The following is a 19,881-nucleotide window of genomic DNA, read 5'->3' on the forward strand; positions in this document are numbered from 1 at the left end:
ATCAGTTATTACCTTTATAATCATGAATAAGAAATGTAAGTCCTGATTCTGTAAATATGTATGCATATGGTTAACTTTACCATTGAAGGCACTGGAGCCACTCAGGAGGTTAAGCATGCGTGAGGAGAAAACACTGGTATCAAAGAGCTCTTTAATTTAGCAAAAAAAGAAATAAGAAACAGTGGATCAAAGTTAAAGTCAGACAAATTCAAGTTAGAAATAAGGGACAATTTTTTTTAACAGTGAGGGTTTTAACCATTGGAACAAACTGCCAAAGGAAGTAGTGGATTCCCCATCTCTTGATATCTTCAAAACAAGACTGGATTCTTTTCTGGAAGATATGCTTTAGTCAAACACAAGTTACAAAGGTAACTGGATGAAATTTATGGCCTGTGATGTACAGGAGGTCATTCTAGATGATTGGTTTAATGGTCCCTTCTGGCTTTAAAATCCTATGCATCTACGAATAACTCTTACAGAGTTAGAGCTTAGTGTTCTATTCCACTGTTTAACTTTAATTAAGGGTGGAATATTCAGATACCTGTGAATGGAAATGTGTAAGTACTGGTAAAAAACTTGTATTAGGAACAAAAAATATATTTTTGAGTTCCCAAAAGGATTTAAAATACTGCAGTTGCTTTTTAAAGAAAAATGTTGTGGCGTTAATTACAAATTATTTAAAAGAGCGGTGAAAAGATTTATAAATGTATAGATCTAAAAAATATATTTGCATTGAATGCATACTTGATGTTTTTTTGACAGCCTTGTTAAACATGGTGATGCATGCTTTGAGCCAGATGAATGCCCATGTTCATGGAAAGGAAAGGAGTACTTCCCAGGTGACAAAGTCATTTCTTCCTGTCATACCTGGTAAGCAGAAATCTATCTGGCTGTTTACTGTTCTTGATTATATTTTTCAAACCAGTTTCTAGTATTCCATCTCCAGTAATTTTATTTTTACATTTGGGTTCAAATAAATGTTAAAAATAGAACTTTTATTTAGAACTGGAACATTATCACAAGAGACTCCCAAGTGACTGAATAACAGCATATTATTTGGAAAAAGGGAGTCGCATTATAGGCAGGAGTTAGAAGAATCATAATCTTGACTATCAGTATCCAAAGGTAATTAGATATCATTGTATAAAACACAAACACATAGGGCCAAATTGAGAGGTGCGGTAAATGGCAGGATAAGTTGCACGTTGGTAAGACAGCCTACATGGGTATATATTGGTATAAGTTACATGCCAAGGGATCAGAAAAGGAGACTGTATTGGAACTAATAAGCATGCAAAATAAAGGAGAAATGGAGCCTGCTTTCATTTGTACCCACTTCTACCTTCCTGACAACTGCTTCTCCTGTTAAAACCATTCACTTCTACTCCTTCAGTTCATAATATATGAATCAGTATAATTCAATATGATTAGTCACCATGTACAGTAATATCCATTGTATCAGGTATTTCACAGGATGAATCCAACCCATAGTTTATTCATGAAATGAGACTTCCATTCATTTAATCAACAGGTATATCATAGTTATTCATTTTCAAACAAAATATATTACATGTGGCATAGATACATATTAAGAAAAAGAAAATATATAACATACTATATTTAGTGTAACTGTTACTGCTATGCTACAATTATATCAAGGGGCTGAGTCTCAAAGGCCTTTTTTGGGGGGGAAAAATTTCCCAAAGTGCCTAAGTTCCATTTTCAAAAGAGACTTTGGGGATTCTAGCTCCTAAGTCTTATTGAAAGCTTTCCGTATGCTTAAGTTGCCTTTGAAAATGGAATTTAGGTTCTAAGGCTCACATAATTGAATTCTTAGGTGCCTATCTTCAGTTAGGCACCTAAATACCTTTGAGGATCTGGGCCTAAATCACTTAAGCAAATCTGAATTTTTTCTATCATGCAAAACTCCCTTAAATTAAGGATGGAGTAAGGACTGCTGGAACTGGACTTACTACTAATGTATCACTACCTGATTCCAAGATTCAGCCTCTGTTCAAACTACTATATTGTATGCAAGCTATTCCTTGTTACATGTATTTGATTTTTTTTATTGATGTGAACTACTACGTAATGTATTAAATTTGATAGTGAGGCCATTTTCTTTTTACTGGTTCAATATAAGAAATGCTGGTGTCTGGTACATTATGGAACCTACAGATTCAACATACAGTTCAATGGATGTCATTTCAAACTGTATAAATTCAACATGTAATATTTTTTTTCAGGGTGGGTTTTATTGATATCATTACTACATAACATTTCAGTCTGCAACCTATCCATACTCCTAACACTTTGTAGAACTATATTTTACTGGGTTTGCTTTTTTATTAATATTTCTAATCTTTGAAAAATGATCCATAAAATAATGGTGATTATTTGTCTGTTTCTACACTTGATATTTCACTATTGATCATACTTTTTCAGTATCTGCCAGCATGGGTCATTTCAATGCACCTTCCATCCCTGCCCATCAATGTGTACTGCATATGGGGATCGGCATTACAGGACATTTGATGGACTCACATTTGACTTCATTGGAGCTTGTAAGGTTCATCTAGTTAAGGTGAGAATTTTTTTTTAAAGTCTCCCCAAATCCAGATAAAAAAATTAAATAGGTGAAATATCTGCAACTTGCAAGTCTTGTAAAGATTTTTTGCTACTTTTTCAAAAATCTTCACTTTATTTAATATCATATTGTTTCATTTGTATGATTAACATTATAATGTAAATAATTTATTTTTGTGTTATACGCTAATGTTGAACAAAACATAGCAGCAGGAAAAAAGACAAAATGTACAGTCACATCTAGGGAAACAAATGAAGCTGACAGGGCCTGAGGATCTCCAGGCTTCTATGACATGCAGAGTACAATTCAGCTTCCATTCCACCTCCTGCTTACCTGTACATTATGTTGATGTTTCACCTGTCACTTTATGAACTTTGTCGCTGCTAAAACTTTGGACCATTAATTAGTTAAAATGGTTTGAGGTTCACCCAGGCCAGTAAGGTGTTCAGTCAACATCTGCCTTATAATCCTGGGTATCTTGTGGCTGTGCAGCTTTGGTCCAGAACTCTTACCCCAACAACCTACCAACAGCCCACAAGCCTCAACCTGGCTTTGCCCAACTTGTTTACTTCTTGCAGGCTGACCTTAGTACCTTCTAGCCTTGAATTTGCCCCAAAATCATCCTACTGCAGGGACCAGTCCCTCTCACTAGAACCTCACAGAAAAAGTATTAGTGTAACATTCCAACTTGTGAGCTTACTAGAAGCACACGCTTTACTGAATTTATGCAGCATCACTGATTTATAATTAAATCAGATGAGTATATTAACAAAGGGGCATGGCTTAAGTGATACCAAGTAAAAGAGATAAAGGTAGAGACACAAGCACATAAAAGTGAAAAACACGCATCTAAAAGTCTAAAACATAATCTAGCAAGATCCAGTCTTTTTGTTCAAAATGGTTTCTCTCACCCACAGCCTCCCTTCCAGTTCTTCACTGGTTGACCTGGCCAGGATCCATCACAGAGATCAAATTGGTTGGTTCCTTTGTTTCCTTACAGTGAAGGATAAAGATGGAGTCTCTCTCTCTGTCCCTTATATTACCAAAGGAATTGTCTTTACCTTACAAGTCAGGAAAGCCTCTTGAGGATTCAGTCTCCTGTGTCTCTCTGGGGCACAGGATCCATGTTAATTCTCTGACTCTTGAGTTCAGACTCTAGATAACCCCTGCTGGTTTAACTTGATGGCTTTGTTTACTGCTAATATGTAAATTGAGGTAAACCCACATTCCTTTGTGTATGACAGACCTGTTTATTACCTTTACCTAGCCTAGGCTGTCTTTGTCTTAAACATGTTCTTGTAACATCATACAGAAAGGAACTAATAACTTCACATATAAGGTTAACACTTGCATTTTACAGTTATATTAATAACCAACATGTTATTAGCTTTCATATGATACGTCACAAGGCATATTTTGTACAAATTTTGCTGTCATGTGTAGGGTGTGAATACAGGAGTGCCTAGGGTGAAATATACTTATAGCACATTGAGGTTACTGCTACGGAAAAGAAAAAAATGATCATGCATAACTATAGCAGTGTATTATTGATTCAGTTTACATATTTTTTTTTTCTGCAGAGCACTTCAATTACTAGTTTTTCAGTCATTACAGAAAACGTTAACTGCTTTAATACTGGAATAATTTGCAGAAAGTATATTTCCATTAATGTTGGAAAATCTTTTATAACATTTGATGATGACACTGGAAATCCAGTAAGTTTCATTTTTTAGCCCCGAAAAAAGGGAAAATGTATATTTGGGACTGAATGGTCTTGTCTATATACAAATACTTTAAAACTATATACTAATTCCCTCCTGACCCCTAAAACAGAAAGTCAGTTGGACCCACAGTATCCTAAAAAACACTGTTCCTGCACTATGGGGAGGGAGGGTGGGTTCAGCTAAAGTGGGTCAAGGAGATTGAGAGGTCCCAGGAAATGGTTTCCATTAATGATTGTGCGGAGTTGGTGCCCATTTCTCTCTGGCCAGCCAACAGGCAACACTACACCCAGGGAGAGGAGAGGCCTACCTATGTGTACTCTTCTCCTTTAATTCTAAAGCTGTCTGGTGCTTTGTTGATCCAGTCAAGTCTCCCACCCATTAAAGTGGCAATTCATCCTATGAATCTGGATTTCAGAATACTTCCATACAATTGCATAAAATATGTGCCAGTTTCTAGTGTGCTCCATGGTTTGGGTTGATTTTTCATTACTCTAGATCAGATTCTGCTATCTTCATACAGAATGTTGTTTATAATATAACATATAATATAATATAATTAATTACAATACACCTCTACCTCGATATAACGCTGTCCTTGGGAGCCAAAAAATCTTACCGTGTTATAGGAGAAACTGCGTTATATTGAACTTGCTTTGATCCACCAGAGTGCACTGATGCACCCCACCCCCCGGAGCGCTGCTTTGCCGTGTTATATCCAAATTCATGTTATATCCAAATTCATGTTATATTGGGTGGTGTTATATCGAGGTAGCAGTGTATATAAAAGTTTTTTTTCTCAGTGTGAGAAAGGATGGCAGACTCTGTCCCTATATAGTTCAAGAAAGCACTCAAATATATAATTACATTAATCTATATTCAGGAAAGTACTTAAGCACATGCTTAAGTCTTGCTCGGTTCAATGGAAATTCAGTTTAGTTTTGCAGCTCTCAGGCACCTGTTCAGCATTTTAGTATCCTACCCACTCATACTCTCCTTATCGACCCTGAAAATGTGAAAAGTCATAGATGTTTGTTTTAAAAAAAACCCAAACACTCAAAAAAACATATAAGGCAGGTAATCCACAACAACTCCAGCATTAATCATGGCAAAAATCCCCCGTACATTTATTCCTCTGTGGCAATCACTCAGTATTGGGACAAATTTTTAAATCATTCCCATCGTTCATTTTATTGATGTAGTTTGTTTCCTGACAAGCAGACAGCTTTTAAAGACTTTACTTATATTATGTGATGGCTTATTTTGTTTTGAACAGAGTCCATCTAGTTACATAGACAAACTACAAAAAATACACTTATGGAAAGCTGGATTTTTCACACTTGTTCATTTTCCTAATGAACACATCACCATTCTGTGGGATCAGAGAACAACTATTCATATACAGACTGGACCTCGGTGGCAGGTAAGCAGAGATCAACACACCTAAAGTCATTTGTACAGTATTGAAAGACTAACATAACTATCTGACCTTGGTTCAGAGAATAGACTAGAAGATCTATCAAACACATGTGCGGACTCAAACAGTTCTATAGTAATTGAATTAATAAGAAGTAAATGATCAAAATTATAAGCAACTGAAAATGGGTGCTTATAATGGGATATGACAGGCAACCTTAAGAATGGGTAAGGCTAGTAGCACTGACTAATACATATAATTTTTTTAGGGTGAACTAACTGGATTATGTGGAAATTTTGACATGAAAACAATAAATGAAATGAGGACTCCAGAAAATTTTGAGTTAACAAACTCCCAAGAGTTTGGAAGTAGCTGGTCAGCTGTAGAGGTAAATAATAACAAAAATGGCTTTCCTAGTAAATCCTTGTTGTGTAACACTTTTATAGCTCATCAGCCTCAGAACCAATAATTCCATTCCTGGAATCTCCCCTCAGTTGCAAATAGTACAGTCGAACCCATTTATCTCGACCTCGGTTAACTTGCCAATCGTATTAAGTCGACGTTTTAGAAGTGGAACCGCCAAACTCCCTCTTTGTCTTATCGGTTTCTCATCGGTTATGTCGATTCTTTAATCTCGCCGAACCCTAATATCTCGAGCACAGAAGAGCGCCGAATTTGCCACTTACCGGTAAACTACTAATTCCGGCGGCGGCCCTGCCCGGCTCCTGCCGCATGCGTCCCCGGCCGCCCGGCTCCTGCCCTGGCCCCGCGTCCCCGGCCGCCCGGCTCCTGCCCTGGCCCCGCGTCCCCAGCCGCCCAGCTCCTGCCCTGGCCCCGCGTCCCCGGCCGCCCGGCTCCTGCCCTGGCCCCACGTCCCCGGCCGCCCGGCTCCTGCCCTGGCCCCGCGTCCCCAGCCGCCCAGCTCCCCGCGTCCCCAGCCGCCCGCTCACCGGCCGCCCCGCCCTGTGTCCCCAGCCGCCGGCCCCCCGGCCCCGGCTCCCCCTGTCCCCGACCCACCGCGTCCCCCGCCGCCCGGCTCCCCGCGTCCCCAGCCGCCCGGCTCCCCGCGTCCCCGCTTCGCCGCCGCCCGTCCGCCCGGCCCCGCTTCGCCGGTCCCCGCTTCGCCGCCCGCCCGCCCGGCCCCGCGTCCCCCGCCCCCGCCCGGCCCCGCATACCCGGTCCCCGCTTCGCCTGCCGCCCGCCCGGCCCCACATACCCGGTCCCCGCTTCGCCTGCCGCCCGCCCCGCTTCCCCGGCCGCCCGCTCCCCGGCTCCCCAGCCCCGCGGTTCCCCGCGTACCCGCCCGCCCGGCCCCGCTTCCCCGGTCCCCGCCCGGCCCCGGTCCCCGCCCGCCCGCCCGGCCCCGCATACCCGGTCCCCGCTTCGCCTGCCGCCCGCCCGCCCCGCTTCCCCGGCCGCCCGCTCCCCGGCTCCCCAGCCCCGCGGTTCCCCGCGTGCCCGCCCGCCCAGCCCCGCTTCCCCGGTCCCCGCTTCGCCGCCCGCCCGTCCGCCCGGCCCCGCTTCCCTGGTCCCCGGCCGGCCGGCCCCGCTTCGCCGCCCACCCGCCCCGCTTCGCCAGTCCCCGCTTCGCCACCCGCCTGGCCCGCTTACCGGGTCCCGCTTCTTTGGCTGCCCGGCTCCGGGTCCCCGTCCACGGCCGCCCGGCCCCGCTTCCCCGTCCCGCTTCGCCGGATCCAGCCACGTGCAGGCAGCGTGGTAAGGGGGCAGGGAGGGGGTGTTGGAGAGAGGGCAGGGGAGTTCAGGGGTGGGGGGGTGGATAGGGGTTTATCTCGATCATCGGTTATCTCGACGCTTTTTGGCAAACCCCTAGGCCGGCGACATAACAGGGTTCAACTGTATTTACAATATCTACTGACCTTACTATAATAAGTAATTAAAGTGAAGTGGGAAAAAAAGGACAGGAAGTTTTTTCTTCCTAAAGCACTGATATATGGAGGATTGATGTGCAGTATTCTGTTTTATGTTTCTTCTAAATGTACTGTGCTTTTTCATTAATTTTAGTACATTGCTCAAAGAGTAATAGAAACGTTTAGAGAGTCAACCCTCTAAAATATTCCCATCTTTTGCACTAGAATGCTGTAATTAAAAAAATTGTGTATTTTTAAATATTTTATATGCAGTATCTATATAAATATTTATTTTAAATGAATTAATGTTGAGTATTTAGCTTAGCAGAAGGAAACAATGCTTTACCAAATCCATATGCACTTCTGAGATTGCTATTCAAAAGTCCAATTGAAACTTTTTAAAATAAAACATTAAATAATGAAAAAACTCAAGGCTTGCTTATATGAGTAATCTTTATTATTCATACAAGCAGGACTACATGTGTGAGTAAGGCTTGGACCCCCCAAAAGTCGTCCTTTTTCCACAATGGGCTGTTCCGTCTTCGCAGATTTACCTTCCTCTATTTAATAATAAGTCTTAGGTTGTCTTGACTCCTACGATGAGTGCTTTAGAAATGATGCATTTAATTTGTGCTCACATGAATTATTTGAAAGCTGATTTTTTTTTTAAAAAAAAAAGGTTAGGTTTTGAAAGTTCAGATAGCACAGTGGTTGTGAAACAAGTTTCTGGGGGGTGACAATTTTGCTTTCTGGTTTAGTGTGTTGACAGCTCTGACATTCGAAATCCATGCAGTTTGAACCCACTTAGAGAGCCATTTGCCAAGAAAGAATGTGGGATACTGTTAAGTGAAGTGTTTGAAGCTTGCCATCCAGTGGTGAGTAGTGATGACAAATAAAATGATGTGAAGTTCTGTGTATACGATTAAAAAGAAACCTTGCATCACTTTAAATCCCAGTCCTATCTAACATGACAGAGTGAGAGAGAAAATGTGACCCATATCTGTTCTGATTCCGATCCATTAGCACTTGCTCATTTACATGTTTCATAACAATCACGTGCTCTCAGCTGATCTCCAGTTCATCTAGACACATTTTAACTAACTTGATATACTTTAGGGTCTGATTGTGCAACTCTTACAGTGTAGACCCATGTAGAGAGCACTTTACAATATTTCAATGAGAAAACTTAGCACTGGTAATAATTGATTTTTCTTTTAAGTTTGGTCACACACAACAAGACTTCATGACAATAAGAGGAAAAAAATCACAGAATTATTTTTATGAAATTGTCTATATGGAGAACAGTTCATCACTAATTTCACCACGTTTGATCACTTATTAAATGATGATGTGTGTCCAGTGGTTCTTAACAAGCTTGCTAAGTTTATTTATTTATGGTTAATTTGAGGAAATTAATATTTCTAATTTTTAGCTTATTAAAGTTTAAATTACAAGTAAACACTGTTACCCTGTCCCATACTTCAAGTCAACATAAACATCATATTACTGCACTGATTTCTATGTATCATTTGATTTAATTCAATTGTACTACTAAACAGTGTACAAGTTTCTCATGACTATGATGACGCTTTGTGTTTTAAGCAGACACTTAAACTAACACCTATCATATTTTGAAGTCCTTACTTGTTAAATTGTCAAAGTCTGATAGCTCTGTATTGAGATCACTCGTCAAAGTCTATGTGAATTATTTTATGTTATTACAATAACATTTATATTCTTCAGGTTGACGTCACCTGGTTTTATTCAAACTGCTTGACAGACACATGTGGTTGTAACCAAGGAGGTGATTGTGAATGTTTCTGTACAAGTGTATCGGCATATGCACATCAGTGCTGTCAGCATGGAGTCGTAGTAGATTGGAGGTCCCCCAGAGTGTGTCGTAAGTTTTCTCAACCAAGTACTGGGCCCAGCACATTGCCAGTCTATACACTGGATCAAGTTCTGAAAAAGTAACCAAAGTTTGAGTCACATGAGCACATCCCTTTTAAAGTCAGAGCAACGGCCGCAGAGCTGTTGGTTGGAGTCCCCAGTTTCAAAATTGAAGTAGATGCAGCCCTCTGCTTGGTTTCTATTCCCAATCTGTGTGAGAATTGCTGGTCACTTCTATGTTTGTGGGTGACACACCCACATTTTCTTCTTTTCCCATTACCTTCTGGAGACCCAGCACAAGATATCCCATGGGATGTGGATGGATGGATGGAGTCACTTGTGTGGATTTTTCACTGCTCTCGAAATGTGAAGTGTCCCCAACATAGCTGATATGAAGCTAGCTGTACAGCATATAATCAGAGCATAGGCCAAATCCAAACTCAATTATTTTGGGTGCAAGAGATAAGAGGAGCTGCAAGGGTCAAATCTTAGAGTCCCCCTGCAGGAGACAACACCTTTACATGCTTTACAACACTGCACCTGCAATGTGGAGGTGGGGAAGGATTAAAGACTGTTCTGAACAAAGTGTAATTCAAGATTTAAAATATTGCTATATTATCGTTTGTTATTATGAATACAGTTTTGACAAGAGGCTGCAGCTGAGATTGAGGCACAATTGTACAGCGTCTATCACAAACACATAGTAAAAGATAGTCCTAACTGCAAGGAGTTTATGGTCTAAGAATGCAAGACAGGCAAAGGGTGGCAGAAGGGAAGTATTTGTACATTACAGTTGAGAAGGGAGGCACAGAGAGATTACGTGAGTAGCCTAAGGTTGCACAGGGAGCCTGGTAGAGTGGGGAAGCTACATAATAGCTTCTGACATTGTGGATTATACGCAGGTTCACCTCTACCTCGATATAACACTGTCCTTGGGAGCCAAAAAATCTTACCGTGTTACAGGTGAAACCGTGTTATATCTAACTTACTTTGATCCACCGGATTACGCAGCCCTGCCCTCCCGGAGCACTGCTTTACCGCATTATATCCGAATTCGTGTTTTATATAGGGTTGCATTATATTGGGGTAGAGGTGTATTTTAATGTCAGCAAGGAAAGATTGTAAAGCTGAGTCTTGACCACTAGAGGTCACAAACAGATAACCTTATGTGTTTGCAGTGAATGTGTGCTCTGAGTTTAGTGCATTTTTACTCAAATGTTGTAATAAATGCTTTGCCAATTAATAAAATTTTGTGCAAAATCTAACTTAGTTGGCATTTGGTTTTGAGCAGCTTTTGTTTGTCCATTCATTAGTGGGTTAAAGGAAAACTTGTTTTTCTCTAAATTTCAAATCTGCAAAATGTCTGTAGCTAAGTGTTTCTTTCCCTTATTTTTTTAGCGTATGACTGTGAATATTTCAATAAAGGTAAGTCCTACAGTAATGATGAAGAGCTGATAAGAAAGCAAGAAAACATTTTGTTATGGTGTATAATTATTATCATTTTGAATAAAAGTAGAAACTTTGGATCCATCTTCATGAAGAGAAATGGAAGTTGCAGACACTATATTGTTTTAATATTCAGGTTACTGTATTGCAGGTTTGCTTTGCTGTTTCCAAGAGCTAGTAATCATGGAATCTACTTCATATTGAACATAGACCTACTTCACTAATATATAACTTATTTACAATTAATGTAAAAGTTTGAAGATCATAAATAAATAACTGTTCATTAAGTAACTAATGGCATATTTTAGCCAATAGAATTTGTGCCAGCCAATCACATTAGTAAAAGCAGCAAAGAGTCCTGTGGCACCTTATAGACTAACAGATGTATTGAAGCATAAGCTTTCGTGGGTGAATACCCATTTCATCAGACACATGTAATGGAAATTTCCAGAGGCAGGTATAAATATGGAGGCCAGAATCAGTCTGGAGATAATGAGGTTAGTTCAATCAGGGAGGATGAGGCCTTCTTCTAGCAGTTGAGGTGTGAACACCAAGGGAGGAGAAACTGCTTTTGTAGTTGGCAAGCCATTCACAGTCTTTGTTTAATCCTGAGCTGATGGTGTGGCTATCTTTCAAGAGATAGCCACAAACAAGAAACTAACTAACTAAGACAGTCTGATCTGAACAATTTTCAGGATTCAGTGTACCTTGTAAATCTGCCTGTTGAACCTATGAAGATATTTGTTTGTTTTTGGATAGTCTCCAGACACTGCATTGGGCTTGTAATGGAGCCAGTTCTCCAGAGGGAGATTGGATGGGGCCTCCAGTAGAAGAGGCTACTTGTGCCTCTCTACACTCTTTGCTCACCATACGAAAGGGCCAGAGAAAATCTGACTAAAGGATTTGCCTTGCCTGGTGATAGGGATTTTTTAAAGCATTTTAAATTTGAGCTGAATTGCTCATACAAGTGTTATATAGTAGGTTTTTAACGGATAAATTGCTATTTCAACATTTTAATTTAAATACTGGAAAATGCAGTAATAAGGGATTATTGCCATTTATAATTTCTTTTCTGTATTTTTTCCACAAATGAAGTACCATATGACTGAATGACTGGAAGTTTGAAAGCAGCAAAGAGTCCTGTGGCACCTTATAGACTACATCTGACGAAGTGGGTATTCACCCACGAAAGCTCATGTTCCAATATGTCTGTTAGTCTATAAGGTGCCACAGGACTCTTTGCTGCTTTTACAGATCCAGACTAACACGGCTACCCCTCTGATACTGGAAGTTTGAAAGTATAATGTTCAAAATTTAAGGACTGGAAACACACTTTACAGTGATAAAATCAAGGAGCTCAATTTGTTTAATTTAAGAAAGTGAAGGTTAAAGGGTAATTTGATCACAGTCTATAAGTACTGAAATGGGGAACAGAACTTTGTTAGCAGAGTCTAGCAGACAACAGTATAACAAGATCTAATGTATGGAAGTTGAAGCTAGAGAAATTCTGACTGGAAATAGGGTACACATTTTTAATTGTGAAGATAGTTAACTAGAGCTGGGTGAAATTTTTGTCTGCAACTTTTTTCAGTGAAAAATGCAGATTCAGTCACTCTGAAGCATTGTATAAATTCATATCAGTGTCATTTGAATTTTCAGTTGAAAAAATCTTAAAACAAAAATTCTAAATATTTGACATGTTGTGGTTTCAAAATTACCTTTAATTGTATTAGAAATCAATCATAAATGTTTGAAAATAATCCAAATTGAAATAAAACATATAGGTTTTGCTGAAATTAAATGATTTGTTCAGCTTAAAATTAATTTTTTTTCTTTCAATTTGCCAAAAATTTTGAAAAAGGCTGTTTTTGGTCTGACCTGATTTTTCTTTTTCTCCAAATTTTTGGAACAATTGACCAAGCATTGTGGTAGATTCTCCATCACTGGAAATTTTTTAAATCCAGATTGGATGTCTTTCCAAAAGGCATGTTATAGTTCAAACAGGAATTATTTTGGGGGAAGCCTGATAGTCCGATTTACACCAGAGGCAAAACTCAATTATCACAATGGTTCCTTCTGGCTTTATAATCTATGAAAAATTATTCTAATGATCCCTGGATGTAGCAAAGTAAAATTAGATAATAAGGGGTACATTTTCAAATTGTGAGGTTAGTTTTAGCTGTTTTAAAAGCTGTGGGCAGATAATTACTGTAAGTGTGAGTATGCATATGTGTATATCTATATGCCTATATATCCACCACATTTGTGTTAGTAATAGCCATGTGATAAGTACATTTATCAAAAACCTTTCACCCCCTTCACCTTCTTTTTACCTGCTAATCTATTTCATCAGGACTTGTTATAATAGGCCAAACAGCTGCCATATAAAAAAAAATCGTCCTGCCACAAAAACACATCCTCCTTCTCCCCAAAATATTAGCCTGGCCTAAGGCTCAAGAAGGCTAAGATTCAGTCCTGGGCCAGTGATGGGCTTTTTGTGCATAACAATGTCCTGACTTACAGCTGTATATCTCACATTCCTCCAAAGCTGGAAACAGATGCTTTTTATGTTGCCAATTTATTAATGGGATTCAGTACATAATTCATGCCTTGAAAGAGCCTGAGATATCAGACTTTAATTCATGATAATTATTAGTTATAGAAATGCCATTTCAGGACATTTTATGGCTTTTTCTGACCCCTGTACTTTGCATGCAGGGGAACTAAGAGACCTGGCTTTAAGGCAAAAGGATACAAAAAAATAGTCCCAGTTAATTTTTTAAAAAATAATCCTAAAAATATGTTTTTCTACAGTATTATTCGTATAAGCAAAATAGGTGATGATGTGACATCATAGGAAGTATTTATCAGCATGTGTTTGAGATCACAGTGTAACTCACCCTTCGGCTTTATCACATGTGAATAAGACACCCAATTTCAAATTCACGCTGATAATACCTTTATATCACACTACTACACCACTGTGTGCACATGTATACAAAAAGATAACATTACACATGCACTCTTACTATCCAAGAAGTTCATTTATACATGATGACATTAGGCAGCATGGACCAGTGCCTTAGGCTATCTAGCCTGGAAGTCTGAAGTTCTAGGTTCTGATCCTGGCTTTGCAGGTAATCTTGGGTGTAAGGTATTTCTTAGGGGGAGGGATAGCTGAGTGGTTTGAGCATTGGCTTGCTAAGCCCCAGTTTGTAAGTTCAAGCCTTGAGGTCCCTTCCAGCTCTATGAGATAGGTATATCTTCATATATTATGACTACTGTTAAATGGAGACAAGATGGACGAGGTAATATCTTTTATTGGACCAATTTCTGTTGGTGAAAGAGACACATTTTTTATATTACAAAGAGCTGCTCTTCAGCTCTGAGAAAGGTACTCAGAGTGAGTATTGTTAAACATAGGCATTTATATAATGCTGTGAGCTACTGTGAGCTACTGGTAGCATCCTTATAATACAAAAATATATTAATCCTATAGCTGAAAATCATCTAATAAATGTTCACTATATTTCAGAATAGCTATTTAGCATTTAAATATATATTTGCTATAAAGTACTACCAGACATCTGCTAAATAAATCACATCAGTTGCAAAAAATGTTTGTATTATTTTTGCATGTCAAATAGTTTAATTTTCAAATGTAGAGGAAGCTGTGTGAATTTTTACAAAACCTCAGATCATATGTATATGGATAATACACCCATTTCAAATTCAGGCTGATAAGACTCTTTTATACCGCACTACTTCAGCACTGAGTCTATGTAGATACAGGTAATATAATTAGGCTTGGCAGAATTCAATTTTTATATTTTTTGTAATTTTGATGGATAATATTAATATTTATTTTTATGCCTGTTTAGATTTTTATTGACCTTTAAATTTTCATAGTTGAGGGAAATTATGGTGTGTGGGGAAGTCAGACAATTATTCAGTAACAGTAGACATTGAGATGCAAAAAGTTATAAAAAGCTTTATAAATGGTTAACACACAAACTGTCAAAACTACATGTCAAAATATGCCAAAGAAATATCCTTCAATCAACAAATCATGCCTATGTTTAGTATTCATTTACTAATCCATTTGTAACAAGTCTAGTCTAAATCATTAGATTTTGACTGTAATAAGTTCTTAAGCAGCTTTTTTCTTAATTTGCTTATCTGTAAATTTTGATTATTAGTAGAAATATTTTTTCTGAGGTTTGTGTGTATACAGTAAAATCGATGTTTACCAACATTTACTGGTAGAAATCTAATCCTTCCAAGCCTAAATATTATATGTTCATTCTTATTATCCATATCTAGCCATAGATTCTAAGGCCTGAAGGGATCACTGTAATTATCTAGTCTGGCCTCCTGCAAGATTATTGTCCACATGCAAATTTTGCTGTTTGGGCACATAACCAGGAGCACAACTGAGGTGTCAGCTACATTTTATGTTAATTGAACCCAATTAAAAATGAAACCTAGAGGGATATGGAGGTAAGGAGGAAAGGGGAAAGTTCTCACAAATCTTTGTGAAATGAAGTTGGAAATTCTGTGCAGTCTAATTACAGCTAGTAGGTGGAAGTGTTGTTTGGTTTTGGTTTTTTGCGGGGTAGGGGTTGCTTCAAAAGGCACTGCCATTTCATTTTAGCACATGAAGCCAGGAATAGTTTTCAGGCTGGAGTTGTTCTTGTTTAATTTGCTTCTACATGGTTGCCTAAGATAATATGAGAGCTCAAGCATTTGTGACACTCAACATGAATGTTAATTTTGGCTTCTCTCTCAACAGTTCTGGGAAAGGGTCCCTACAAACTGGTCAGCTACTTGGATGGAGAAGTTACAATGGCAGCCAAGCTGTTGGGTGGCTATGTTTTCCCAGTGAGAGCAGAAGATTTTGTTCCGGGAGATGCCGTGAGCTTTATGCTGACTTCAGGATGGTATAAGCCCAAAGCACATGGTAAAGTCACTGCAACCTGAAAATAAACATAGATAAAGACAAAGACAAAGTGGGGAATGAACACACACAGCAAATTCTGCCCTTGAAATACAGTCCTGCACCTGAGGACAGAATTGCTCACAGACCTTTCCTCTGCAGCTATCAGCTGATTCTAAACTTTAACAATGTCCGCCAACCTCTGCACCATGGGTTTTAATTAGGTGATTCCAGCTTTATAAATAAATACTTTTAGTTTTCAAAACAACATTGTAACCTCCACATTTGTGATGCTGATGAAATATTGCTGTTATTTGTGCATCCAATTTCACTGCCAGGGGGAAAATTTGTTATAATAAATATTGATCCTTAACCCAACATGCACCAGAAATGTCTGATCCTGCTGATCAGGTCCCTAGAGAGCCTGTAAGGAGTAGACTCTGCACCTCCGACCTGCCCTAGAGCAATGTGTGGGACCATAGAATGGGTCATTGTGGGTTGGCTGAGGGAATTGCAGGGCTCTAACTAGTGAGTCTGGTCCCACTGTAGAACTGGCCCAAAATTACATGTAGGAGAGTGCAGAGGGACAGGGCTGTTGCTTCTGCTCTTAGACTGTAGCAGGAATCTCAATTTTTCTATACTAGTGCCCTATATCCTGCCTTTGATTTGGGCAGAAAGGTTTTGTCTCCTTTTCCAGCCATGCACAGACCTCTTCTACTCAGGCTTTACCCTGCCTACCAGGATTTGCAGACTCCATTATAACATTAAGAGGATGTCATTTAGTCATCTGGCCTTGGAGGAGTCTACAAAATCTGTATAACAATTTCTTTGCATCATCAGCCCAATTATATTGGAATTTCCTTCATGATTATCCACAGCAGCCATATAGATATGTAATTTGTAGTTTTATAAATTAGATAGTAAACTGTATCCCAGAAAAATGGATAAATTTTATTAGCTTCAGACCAGTGATAAAAGAAGACTGGGAGTTTTTGGTAATAAAGTAACTGTTGTATACAGAGTAGGTGATACAAATTGCATTGCCAATGTACCCGCTACAGCCAGTAATAGAAAAGATACTCTCTTCCATGCAATTCTATGTTTCAAATAAATAAATGTTGTCATACTTGGAAGATAAGTGGTGCTCCAGAAATATGGTACAGAGCATAATAAAACATCTGTTTAATGGAGATTATTTGTTCTCTGTGCCCTCTTTTAAAAGAAATATTATCCAGTCCTCAGGGGATAGTTGATTTTACAGTTGTTCTATGGTTATTTTAAACAGAATACCACAGTTTACAGAAAAATAAAATGAAGTAATTCTGTGAGCAACAGGTGCTCATAATGGACTAGGTTCTTTCATTGAGCAGTACCTTACTCTGCAAGTGGTCCCACAGAAGTTTGCGTGAAATCAGTGGGACTGTTTTAGTGGTAAAGTAATGGTCAGCATGTATAAGGATGCGATAATAGAGCCGTTACTAGTATAAGGGTAGGCATATTCCAAATCTGTTTTTAACATTATTTGTCCTGAGGATGGCTGGAGAGCTGACTGCTTGGAAACTGAAAAACATGACCCTACAAGCTGAATGTAAAATGCATTTTAGTTACTTCATTTTAAATGAATAATTGAGCTTTTGAGCTATAACTTCCAAATGGGCAAGCATAACTTTGTAAAACTGGTGAGACTGTATTTTAATTTTGGATAAAAATAAGGCTAACAAAGGTAGTGAACTGAAGTTATATGTTCACTGTGGGCTAGATTATTGCACCCTCATGTTGACAAGTACCATACCATGCATTATAGTCCCGTTGAAATCATTGGGATTACCAGGTACTCAATATGAGTAAAGCCAGCAACAGGTATGCATATTTAATATTTTTCCTTAAAAGAGCTGGGCCAAGTTCATCCTTACTGTGCTATTGACTTTAGTGATGTTACACCAAAGATAAATCTGGCCCACTCTGCTTAGTCCAGTGAATATGTTGTGTTGTTTTTTCAGATCCCAACTTGGTTTCATTTGAAGCAGCTGACCGACCAAATTATTTTCTTCATTTGGCTTCCAATGATACCCTGCTTCTTTCCAAATGGGAAGAAAGTGAAGAGTTCCATAACAGATCAACCTTTGCCATCCACAAGAACACATGGCTCCCAGGATACAGTTCCTTTGAGTCATTTGCAAACCCAGGATTCTTCATCCACATTTCAGCTTCTTCAGTTGATCTTTTGAAATATAAGCATTCAGAGAAATTCAGACTGTCGACTCTTTTTAAACTTGTAGGTAGGTACTAAAATTAATATTTTATGAACTATAATTTACTACTTTAACCACATTTTAAAAGTGTGGGAGCTTTGTGGGCCACATTCTGCCCTCATTTGCATCATCCAGCATTACTCTTTTGACTGGAATTACTCTAGATTATCACTGGTATAACTGAGAATTTGTGGTCTGATTCTTCTTCCTCACCATTGCAAATTAGGAATAACTCAGTTGAAATTAATGGAGTTACACGTGTATAAAACCAGTGTAAGAAATATGAAAATCAGGGGTTGTTTGACATTAGAAACAATGGGGAAACATACAGTAAATTGAAATTTAAGGGAGGATGTGGTGTAGTAATGATAACAGTGAGGAAGATTATTTTGTTTACGTCCAACAGCTTGTAAAATACAGATTATTTTATAGAGTCACACTTGCTATGGAGAGAAGTGGAATAAAGAAAACCATTTTCAGAGTGGGGTATAATAAAACACACATAGACATACAGATTAAAAAATACATGTGAAAATAAAGCAGCTGAAGTAATGTGAACCAAATTGTGATAATGATTACAGTGAAGATGAATGTAGAAGGATGAAGTGAAGAGACACCATGTTGAGTTTCCCTGGAGAAAACATTTTTCGTGTCTTTTCCATTTCCTTCTAGGTTCAGGAATCTTCTTATTTAATTTTTTGCATAAAGATTCCTGAATAGATTTTTGAGGAAAGTTGTTTAGGCTGACATGACTCTAATATCATAGTAGAGGTTGAAGTACAACCTCATTCATGAAGCTTAAATCAATACAACCTGAATTGATAAAGAAGAGTAGTAGGTCTAAAGGAAAGTCTGGGCTTTAACATTGTAGTGGTTCGTGTCTTTTTCATGTATGTCAGTGAGGGGACTCTCTCAAGATAGATCTCTGCAGCATTCCTCCTATTCCTGGGACAAAAAGGCTTCTGTTCAAAGTGGGCAAGGAATAAGTGGGGCAGAGCAAAGGACTGGCTACACTCTGCTGAATTGTTTCCTACAGACCCTGCCTATGCAGAAATTCAGTCAGGAGTTAATGTGACTTGGAACTGTATTAACTGTCTCTGGGTCCCCACAGTGGCTGCCATTAAGCAGGCACAAGCAGGCACCAGTCAATAGAAGCTATGTTGCCAAGGGAGCAGAAAGTCAGTGGAGCCATGTGGAGGGTTGGATGTTTGTTTGGTAAGCTCCTGTCTCTACAGATTTGTGAGTCTGGGAAGTATTTTTCCTCCTGCACACTTTAATGGTTCCCAAATCCCTCACTGTGTGTGTGTGTGTGTGGGGGGGGGGGTACTTCCTAGTAAATTCTGTGAGGTGAAACTCTGTCCCTCTCCTTCCACAGGAAATTTCTCTGGGAAGGGGGTGATCTGGCCTATGGATTTTAGCTTTAGATGAAGGAGCCTAGTTTAATATCCTTCTATGAGTTGGGTGACTCTCTGAACTCAAGTGCACATTCCTCATGGGAGCAATCCACACCCAGCAATGAGACTAAAAATTGGTAGAGATAATGACATTATTAGCCCAATTCTGGTACGGTCCTGTGCCTAGACACCTACCAAAATCCCATGGACACCAAAGAATTTATTCCACACTGGTTTTGGCTCCTTGCAGAACTTATGGTGAGGCATTTCCACAGGCCATGCAGAACAGGAGCTCCAGTGGGACCAGTTGGGCACCCGTCTCAGCAATAGCACTCATGCAGGGCGTATTCACACTTGTAGGAGTAACTTG

The 19,881-nt window shown here is 39.2% G+C and overlaps 1 protein-coding gene across 1 annotated transcript in view; it reads left to right on the forward strand.

The window, feature by feature from the left end:
- OTOG (otogelin) overlaps window positions 1–19,881 on the forward strand; it is a 153,969-nt gene that overhangs the window by 68,614 nt on the left and 65,474 nt on the right. The window contains exons 21-30 of the mRNA XM_045012732.1: window positions 763–870; window positions 2,446–2,584; window positions 4,168–4,302; window positions 5,585–5,731; window positions 5,994–6,113; window positions 8,352–8,468; window positions 9,337–9,493; window positions 10,882–10,908; window positions 15,722–15,889; window positions 17,866–18,144. Coding sequence (XP_044868667.1) covers window positions 763–870; window positions 2,446–2,584; window positions 4,168–4,302; window positions 5,585–5,731; window positions 5,994–6,113; window positions 8,352–8,468; window positions 9,337–9,493; window positions 10,882–10,908; window positions 15,722–15,889; window positions 17,866–18,144 — 1,397 coding nt within the window. The remainder of the gene's footprint in view (window positions 1–762; window positions 871–2,445; window positions 2,585–4,167; window positions 4,303–5,584; window positions 5,732–5,993; window positions 6,114–8,351; window positions 8,469–9,336; window positions 9,494–10,881; window positions 10,909–15,721; window positions 15,890–17,865; window positions 18,145–19,881) is intronic.

The sequence above is a fragment of the Mauremys mutica genome, chromosome 4 (assembly GCF_020497125.1).
Source record: "Mauremys mutica isolate MM-2020 ecotype Southern chromosome 4, ASM2049712v1, whole genome shotgun sequence".
Classification (NCBI taxonomy): Eukaryota; Metazoa; Chordata; order Testudines; family Geoemydidae; genus Mauremys; species Mauremys mutica.